Source organism: Kickxella alabastrina (genome assembly GCF_025024165.1).
Source record: "Kickxella alabastrina strain RSA 675 chromosome Unknown BX661scaffold_21, whole genome shotgun sequence".
NCBI classification, from domain to species: Eukaryota; Fungi; Kickxellomycota; class Kickxellomycetes; order Kickxellales; family Kickxellaceae; genus Kickxella; species Kickxella alabastrina.
The window spans coordinates 223117-233550 of NW_026251492.1; the positions used below are offsets into that span (position 1 = coordinate 223117).

Consider the following 10434-nt stretch of genomic DNA (forward strand, 5'->3'; position numbering starts at 1 on the left):
TTTTACTATTAATATACTCTACTCCCACTACACATATCAGTGGAATTTGCGTAATTGTTTGCTAATTTGTTGTACAAGTCAATATTATATTTTTATATTTTATGCATGGATTCTTGTGTAACAAAATTCAAAATTTGTATAAAATATATGAAGCTTAAACTTTAAAACTTGGGCATCAGGCTTAGAAGCGGCCTATTAACACCAAATATAACTTTAAATTATAACTGCCATTTTTATTTTATTCTGTATTACCAAGAGTATATTTATACTTTTATAGCAATTACAACAAATTTTTCGTAATTTTACTATTTCTCAGTCATGATCATCACTTGTGACAAGGGCAACATCATTAAGTCAATGGCTCACAACGGCTTCACTTCTACAGAAATTAGAAACAGAATACACATCAAGCCAAGCACAATTAGAACGTATCTTAGTCGGCACTGTATCTACAGCAAAAGGCCCAATGGGGGCCGTCCTACAATTTTGACCAAGGATGACGAAATCTTTATTCAAAGTTTTCTCCATCACAGGGAAGAGATTGGCATTGTTACACTTACCAAAAGGCTGTCAGAGAGAGCTTCAATTAAATAGGCAGACTATTCAGAGATATCTTGCTCACATTTGGCATTACTCTCGTGTTGTGAGTCAAAAACCATTTGTTACCAAAAACAACCAAAATTTACGGTACAGATGGCCAAAAACCCACAAGTAGCCCGAAACCGATTGGGAGCCAGTTTTTTGGACAGACGAGTTCAATACTAAGTGCTTTGATACTAGCCATAGGAGGTTTGCAACCAAGGGAAACAACAACGAGATGAAGGCCAAATATATCCAGCCTACTATGAAATATGGTGGTGGATCTTTGGTGGTGCGGGGTGCTTTTCACACTAATGGCCCAGTTCCCTTGGCTCGTCTTAAAGGCAATATGAACAGTGCCATGTACTTTCAAATACTGGGCAGAAATTTGGTGCCCGCTTTGGAAAGTATCAATCTCCCAAATGGAGTCAGTGCTATCTTTCAGCAGGACAATTACCCTAAACACACACCCCGTGTGACTCACAACTGGCTACAGAATCACGATAGTAACGTCTTGTCATGGTCATCACAATTTCCCGACCTTAATCCTATCGAAAACATTTGGGCTCTGTTGAAACATATCTTTACAATTATGACAGTCACCCGAAAAACATTGGTAAACTATTCGAGCGAGCGCAGACTTATTGAGCAACTATTCTAGTTACTACTCTACAAAATTTAGCACATCCAATGCCCAAGCGTATAAGAGCAGTTAGACCATCATGAGGGCTTCCGGTTTAACACATACAAAAAGCTCTATTAGATACAAACCATTTATTATAATTTTTAATACATTGCCATTTAAAAAATTCATTATCCCTCCACAAGCAACTTGTAACCATCTTATATAAATATTATAAGAAAGTAAATGCTTCTCTTTCCAATGATAATTTTAGGCAAGCGATTGGTTTCAAGTTGGTTTATTTATAAAATAAAAAGTCAATCAGGATATAATATGAGACAGTTTTGCGCGGTTCTGTATGTGTATATATGTATGTTTAAATGGTGGGGATAATATATATGGAGAAAAAGGAAAACAATAATAATGGCGTTGAAGGCGTATCTAAGACGGAAAAATAGCTGGTGTGTTTTATGTGTGAGAGAGAATAAAATGCCTTTTTAAAAGAAGAAATTGTTACTTGACGAGCATGCTTGTCATTTATTGCGGCTCGGGCGACAAGTTGACAGAGATCTCGCTGTCATCGTCCTTGCCCAACTCCCCATCCACACCGCCTGTGCCGGAATGTCCTTTGGCGTCAGTAAGAGTTGTGTTTCTGCCAAACTGAGTTGCCCTGGGAGACAAATGGTACTGGAAATCTTGCTGCTGCTGCTGTTGATGGCCTTGGCTGTAGCGATGGTGATGCTGCTGAGACTGGGAGTGTCTTTGCTGGTAGCCCTGCTGTGTTGGCGATGAAAACGCTGTGGGATAATGCTGCTGCGACTGCTGCAGTTGCTGCGAGTAAAACGACCCAGCAGGCGCCGGCTGTTCAGCGGTCGGGTAGCCTTGCCAGTCCATCGACTGCCGCCTGGACTGCAGGGACTGCTGCTGCTGCTGGTAGTGCTGCTGCGGCAAATGATGAGATGAGGGCGATATCTTAAACCCAGTGGGCGAAGTCGAAGAGTCTGCAGACAGAGAAGCAGCTGGCAGCAGCTGTTGTTGCTGCTGCAACTGAGAATCAGACTTTGGTTTAGAGGTCGACCCGCTACCGTCGCGGCTCTCCCTGATAAGAGCCAACCTCCGCGTATGCTCCTCCTGCATAATAGATGCCCACTCAGCATCTTGCTCCTCAACCGTAGCCATAGCCTCAATATCGCGCAGCTTGACCTCGTAGTCGCGGAACATCGACTGGCTCTTGGTGCCCAGCTTGCCGGTTGCGCGCCACTGATAGTAAATGACGCGAAGCAGCGCACACCGCCGCAAATTGACAGGCAGCGTAAAGTCGTCCTCGGAGTGCAAGTCGCGCTGGAGCGCCTCTGCCAGCTGATGCAGTGGCATCTTGGCCTTGCTATCCAGCGTGCCACGCAAAACCGCATTACGGTTGTACCTCAGCCAGCCTCGCGCCGATGACAGCAGCGGCGCACTATAAGCCTCGATTTGCTCGCTTGTGAAATCCCCCTGCTGGCGGTACATGTTGAGCATTGCCACATCGCTTGGGTAAAACGAGTCGAGAGTTAGAAGGTGAAGAAGTGCTGTCTTGTAGTGCCGCTGCGCTCCCAGCCACGTCGAAGTCGGCTGCGCTTGTGGGTTACCACGTGGTGGTCTGTCAAAAGCACGCTCGGCTTGGGCCATCTCAACAGACCCCACGACCTTGCTCTTGGCTCCTCTCAAGTGCAGGTGAGTAGCAGTGCCACGCGCGGGCATCATCGTTGAGTCGGGCTGCGCCATATGCGCGCTCCCAGAACCAACGCTTCCCGGCGTTCCGCTTGGCCTCAGGTGCTGGCCAGCAACTCCGCCGCCACCGCCGCCATGGATGGGAGGAAGGATCGCAAGTGCTTGCCCGTGGCCATGCTGGACGTGATGGCCATGATGGTAGTGCGCCTGGGCAGGCACCAACAGCCTAAGCGAGGAAGATTCCGCAGAGGCCCCGCTTCCAGAATATTGCTCGTCTGATGCAGGATTTCCAACTCGTGGGCGCTTAATGCGGCTGCCCGCGTATCGAGATACACCTGCACCCTGCAGATGTGCAGATTGCGGCGGTGGCTGAGTACTAAACTGGCAATGATGCATATCGATGGATGAGCCAGTGGCGCCATGTGCAGAAAACGCAAAAGTGGAAGTGCTAGCGGAAACAGCAGACGGCGGGGGGAAAAACTGCTGCTGTTGTGGTTGTGGTTGTTGGTTTGCCAAAAGCTGCTGTGAAATCAGATTTTGCTGCTGTTGCTGCTGCATCCGCTCATCCTGCTCAATATCTAATCCAGGCAATGGTGTCAATCCATACGGCAATGAACCCCGGCTTTCACCTTCTCCGGCCCCATGTACACTACCATCAGGTGCTGGCTGCTGCTGCTGCTGGTAATGTGGCAGCCAGGGGGATGTTGAGGACTGGTGTGTGGAACCGCGCCTAATGTGGCTGCTGGGCTCCTGGAGAATACGGTAGCTGGCGGGCGCGACAGCCGGCAAAGACCCCCGATGCCTTTGCAAATGTGCTTGCATCCGTGGCGAATGCGCCATGCTGCCTGCTGGCTGCGCGGCAGGAGACGTGCGCGCGCTGTAAGGAGCAGCCCGCGGCTGGTGCTGGTGATGCTGGTTCTGGAACTGGTACTGCCTGAACACGGACGACGACGACCTTGGCGGAGACTGGTAGCCTGCCGCTGCCACTGATTGATTCTGCGGCTGCGAGCGCCCATACTGATCAGATGGCTGCGGGGTTGCGTAAGGATCACGGCCCTGGTACATCTCTGACTCGGCTGACCCAGTGGCAGCCATGGTAGCCTCAGGGGCCCTTGCAGTCCACCGCGGCTGAATCAAACGTTGACCCTGAGCCTGTGATTGAACTATCTGCTGAGTCCGGTGCCCAATCAAACCTGGCGCCAATGCAGCATTCGATGGCGCGGGTTCTGCTTCTGATCCAATGGCAGTGACGAGTGTGGTAGCCGGCGCGCTGTTGATTTTCTGGAGAGCCACCTCAAGCGAGTTGATCTGACGCGTATGCTTTTCTTGAATTTCCAGCAGCCGCTCGCAGAATCTGTGGGCGTCGTCAATTTTATTCATCATGCTGCGCATCATCTCTTCGGTGCCCGGAGGTGCAACAAAGTGGTGCGGGCGCTCCCTGGGCGACAGCGCTAGGGCCTCTGTCAGTGATCTGATGGGTGCCATATGTGCCTCGGAGCGCTGCAGAGTCTGCGGTGATAGATGAGAATCAGCCGCATTCACGCCAGAGACTCGCTGGGCCGTTTGCAGCGGTGAAAACTCGCAATCGTTGTCGCTCTCGCTGTCCATCATAATGTCCTGGGCTCCTTGGTCGTTGACTGAGGTGATTGCAGATGCGGTGGTAGTTTTGTACGTCGTGTATGCGCTGGCTCTTGTCGTGCTTGTGGTGGTGGGGGTAGCGATAGAAGACAGAAATGATACGGCGGTTTGGTTGGTAGTGAAGGCAGGATTGAAGGTGGCCGGCGGTGACTGGCACCTTGCACCAAGCGAGAAAAATGTAGGGCGGGCAGCTGCAGAACCACTGCTATTATGATGAAGAACGGTGGCACTTGTCGCAGTCAAATCCAACACGCGCGGGGCCAGCGATGCAGCTGTTTCGATTGTAGCTACTGATACGGTTGATGCGATGGTGGACATGTGCGTGGTACATGGAACTGATGGCAAGGGCGAATGGCTATTGGTGCTGGTATTGCTGACGGTATTAGTGGCGGCTATCGAGGGAGAAGATAAAAGCGCTGCCATGTGATTTATAGCTGTCGAAACTTGCTGCTGCTGCTGGGCAGCCATCCGGGAGGGACGCTGTGCGCTGATGCCATCAGTCCCTGAATACGGCGTGCTGTGAACCTCATAGTCGCAATCCATCATACGGTTGGCATCAGCATCAAAAGGCTTCCCCATGGCTGCGACCCTGCCCTTATCTGCCGCCGTCTGCTGCTGCTCCGCGAGTATCGATGGGACATTTGAATCTGGAATGCTGCAAACTAAAGGTGCTATTGTCGCCGCTGCCGCTGCCAATGCTGAGGTTGGAGAATTATGCGGGGCTCCAGAAAAGGAAGCAAAGGGCGAGGCGCCACCTATGATACTACTACTGTCGAGGCTAGCATTGCTGCTACGATTGATATCGCTGCCGTCGCTGCTACCATTGTTGCTGCTGGCGCCCTTGCCCAAATTAGCCTCGCTGCACATGCCAATAAAGCTGTTGCCGCCGTTTCTGCTTGCGCTGTTTTCGTTGTTATTGTTTTTGTCGTCGATACTGAATCTGGATCTGGATACGTTTATGACCGAAATATCTGCTGCGTGTACCTCGGCTGAAGTTGCGGTGCTCATTAAGAAGAAAAAAGTAAACTGACACGCGGCAAAGAAAAATAAAATGTGAAAGATGGAAATGAAAACTCTGAAATGGTTGGATAAATTTGTATATCGGAAATGTGCCAGTACAAATGGATGTAGATGCTGTAATAAATGCCAATGCTAATGATAAGAACGAAATGGCGAAACGCTGCAGGCGACAACAATACTGATGGCGGTGGTAAATAATAGCTAGCCCCCAGGAGAGAGAAATGAAAGATGGTGCACAGCTGTTTATAAGCTGTATCTGCTTGCTCGGAGATTGGTAAAAGTGCCTATATATTTTTAAAATTAAACGTTTTAAATACAAATGTTTTAATCAATATTTTGTGTGCGCTAAAATTTTTGTTTACCACTCATTAATACAAAAGGGCGTGATATAAACCAGGGCTTTTACTTGTTCAATTACAATGCAAAGCATGTACAGTAAAGTAAAATGTGGCTTTGCACACGATGATATTTACATGTCAAACAATGGATCTTGTAACACAAATAAAACAACAATAGTATTTAGTGCCAACAACATTTATTTTATGTGTTGTAAATAGAAATAGATTTGGAAATGCAGTGCACAATGAGCTCAATGACAGCGAGTTGTTTAACTTGGACACTTAACATTCCGCATATAAACCTAGTCGCATTGTTCTTTGACAAAGAAATATAATAATAGGCACTAACATGTGAGGGAAAAGATGAAGGACTCATCGACCGCTAAAAGCACACTGGCAAAAAAAATGTTTGTGCGGCTAACTGTCATTACAAGTCTGAATACATACCGTGATAGCCTACAGCCAAATGTAAAACTTTGGAAAGGTCTCTGCAGAGATATAGAATCTGTATAATGCTGAAATAAAGATTAAAGAGATAAAGAGATAAGAAAAAAGTGTGGGTGCGATGCAAAGGTCAAGCAATAAAAATAAAGAGAATACGTGTGAAAGAAAACCTTTGATAAACAAATGAAACGGCCCTGATAAATGGTTTTACTCCCCTTTTTGGCAGCCTTTGTGCAAGATAAAAGCTAAAAAGGCAAAAATGTCGATGGTCTGGTTAAAAATGAAAAAGAAGAAGATTGTGGGGTAATAGGGTAAGAGATATAAAAAGTACTGTCTGCAAATATAGACGAACGATTTCTAAAAAGAATAAATAGGTTCTTGCAACTCTATAAATACAAAAGAGAGAGAGAAATGGCTGAGTATAGAGATTAATGAGGATTCTCGGATGCGCAATTAAAATATTTGTTTGCTGTTGAAAGAAAGGAGGAGGGGTTGGTTGTTGCAAAACCGGTGGTAAAAAAAGAAAGAAAAACGATTGTTAGTTTGTGGTTAGCTTGGGCCCCTGACTTTAAGTGGCTAATGAAAGAGATGAAAGTAGGAAACGGAAGGTGATAGAAAAATGAGAGCAACCGGATCTGCAAGAATCTCCCAGAACCAAACACAGATCAAAAAAATTTAAAACTAATAATTGAGTAAAAAAAAAAGTATGCTCCACAAATTGTAGGTTGAAACTATTGAGGTGAGTGGGTGGGTGTGCACAAGGAAAAAATTGATAATTTGCGATGGCTTAGTTGAGTAGAAAAAGAAAGAAACATACACCAGTGATGGTTACAAAAGACAAGACGGATGCCTGACTTGCGGCTGTGTGTGTGCTGAGTGTGAAAGAAACAAGAAAGTAAAAGGGGAAGGCTTAGTGTGGCAGAAGCAGCAAGCGATTGACAGGGTGGATAATTGAGGGTTCCGCCAAAAAAGAGGTAAAAAATACCAATACAATAAAGAGTGAGAAAATGGGTGATGGCTTTGGGAATAAGGAATCAATACAGAAATACAGAAATACACGTGCTGGGTGTTTATTAGATGATCAAGGCGGCGCCTCCCTGTAGACACCATCAACATCAGGCATCGGGCATCAGTGGGGGGTGCTTTTTAAAATAGAAACACAAGCATTAGTGGCAACAACAGGGCTAGGGACCGTGCTATTTTTTTGGTTTAAAATATTTTTTTTTTGAAAAATTAAAGACCGGCTTTTTGGATGGGGGAAAAAGCACCGTTATTGCATTTCCGAAACTTACTCATGCTGAGTTTTAAAAGAATAAAATTATTTTTGCCTGCCAAACCAACAAAAAAAATGAAAGAGATGGACAAGTATTGAGCAAAATAAAAGAGGACAAAAATAGAAATTTGGGATTTACAAGGTATTAAAAAGAGGCACGGATGCAGCCAAATCAACAGTCAACAACAAAATTAAACTGAGTGAGTTTAATAAATTTCTTCAAGTCAGGTAGAGTATTATTACAAGTGGAAATTAGTTGCGCTCAAGAAAAAACAATATCGCAATGAGAACAAAGCAAAAACAAAACAATAACAATTAAATGTTTTATTTGTTATACAATATCTTGATTGGATCTACAGCCTGTTTCTTTAGATGCAATTTAGATGCAGTGAATACTGCAACATTTCCACTCTAATTTATGCAAAAACGAGAACAAGAAAAACCCAGATGTCTATTGACTGCATCAACTTGCATATAAACGGAGACTATGCAGCCCGACAGATGAAAAATTAGATAGAGTCAGTCTGGAAAGTAAAAAATGAAGAGGAGAAGGAAAAAGGCAACGTTATTCATGACGTAAATTAAGGATGCTTCATACCGGTCCTTTTTTTTAGAAAACTGCATCTCTGCGGCATGTTAATTGGGTTGGATCGATATAAATTGAATTAACAAAAGACTGAGTCTGATTGGTATTCACAGTAAAAAAAGAATGTTTTTTTGCCGAGAAAACGTAAACAAACCAAAAACCAACTTTAGAAATTACATATACGTGCATATGAAGGTGGAATAGTATTTAGTGCTAAGCCATCAATTTTCGGAAAGAAACTATCCAAAGCACTGAAGGATTAAAATGGCCCAACTCTTCAACCCCCCCCCCCCCGCACTTTTTTGTATGATGCTGCAGTATTGCATAGTGGTATGATGTAAAGTGGTAGACAGGAAAGGGAGTTCACGTTTTGAAACATACATCAATATGAAATAAGAATTAAGCAAAATTAAATGGACTAATTAAATGAAGGAGGTAATCAAAACGTTGCTAGAGTAATGAATTAGAGGCAAGTATACCCAAGAAAGGAAAAATTATAGGTCAATTGGGTTGTAAAGACGGGGTATATGGTGTGAGTGTGTTGTTGGACAATAGTTTTACAAAATAGATAAGTGTGCGTACTTACTTTAAACAAAGTATGTTGGTTGCGTATTTTCTGCTGGCAATTGTGTGACTGTTTTTAATATAAATGACCTAAAGAAAAAAGAAAAGCGAAGAAAAAGGGTATGAATCAATTAAAAAGAAAAAAGGAGAAAAATGACAGGCAAGCAAATGAGCGACTAAAGTAAAAAAATAGTAAAATTTTTTATTCAACCTCCGCTTTTGAAGAAAAACCATGACTTTATGACTTTATCCCCTGAAGTAACGAATGTGTAAATTGAATCTTGATGATGCAGGGTGTGTGATATAATTTTTTTGTTTATTTTATTTGTCATCGTACAATAAAGCATATGCGTCTATTTCTAATTCTCATGAGTATTCGATTTTCTATTGCTCGCATGTCAAATATCTATTAGAAATAGAAAATATTTTTAACTATGTATTCGGAAAAAAAAGTGGCAGTGAATAAAGAACCCCTCAATTTTATTTACTTTTTGTCAATTTTCTTCTGACTTCTAATAAAAATCAAAAAAGAAAGCCAGCAGTCAATTGCTGGTCATACGGTATGCCTGACTGACTGATTTTTCAATCTAATTGTTTCTATATTGTTTAGGTGAACCCCTTGATTCTTCGAGTATTCTTGTGTTCACCTTTTTTTTTTTTCTTTCTTTATTTTTTTTTTATTTTAACAGAATGATCAAATGTGAACAGGTGACAAAAATTATGCGTCAAGGCAAGAATAAATATGTTCTTAAAAAATTCATTGTGGAGCTAAAGTGCGTGACTATGTATGGATCATGCATCGTACATTAGGGATTGTTCCATTAAATATATTTCACATTTAATTACTTTTTTCATGTATGTCAAACTGAATGAATAAAAAAGCGAAAAGAAACAACTACTTTGTATGTATTTGCTGCGCGAGTAATCTGCAAACCAAATGCATCTTGCATTTTTATTTAATGTAAGGAGTAGGGAAAGGAAAGAGATATATATATACTAAATAGCGACTATGAGCGAGCGCCAAAAACATTGGTTCCGACTGCGCACAAATTATTTACATTGTATCTAAATGTCTTTTTTATTCACTATTTTTCTCACGTTGGTTGGGAAGAGCAATTACTCAATATAATTTAATTTTTTTATGCCCACGCTTGTAGCGCGATTGCGTACATATTAAATTGATGCCAAATGTATTTCAGTTGTGAGGATGAGGGGGAGGGGGAGGAAAGAGGTTGAAAGCTCAAGTAAAAAGAATAAACAGATGGATGCTTTTGACATGAATGATGTACGAGAGAGCTTCAATGTGTCTGGATACAACTACCTCGCAGTAGCATGCTTATGCTTGCTCAAACAGTATCATTGTGTATTTTATTCTTTATTTTCTTTACTAATGAACAAACGATTGAATAATACCAGTAGTTTCCATTCTCTGTTTAAAAAACCAAAACCAACACGCAATTACAATGCGAGCAAAAGGACATAACAAAAAGGCTGACGTCTTTTGGTGGTGGAAAAATGGCATATAGTGAAAGAAAATTGGACAACGACATCAACAACATAGTAAAAAGGGGTGAGGCGAAGAGGGTGTGTGTGTGGGTAAAAGAATGATGCCAAAATATTGGATAATGGTATAAAAACGAAATTAAAAAAGCTGAGTTGT

At 43.0% G+C, this 10434-nt stretch overlaps 1 protein-coding gene across 1 annotated transcript; it reads right to left on the minus strand.

The window, feature by feature from the left end:
- Positions 1–1564: 1564 nt before the first annotated feature.
- On the minus strand, positions 1565–5860 carry BX661DRAFT_54919 (uncharacterized protein). The gene has a single exon (XM_051539259.1). The coding sequence runs from the start codon at positions 5555–5557 to the stop codon at positions 1739–1741; it is 3819 nt and encodes a 1272-aa protein (XP_051389796.1). The 5' UTR covers positions 5558–5860; the 3' UTR covers positions 1565–1738.
- Positions 5861–10434: the final 4574 nt, after the last annotated feature.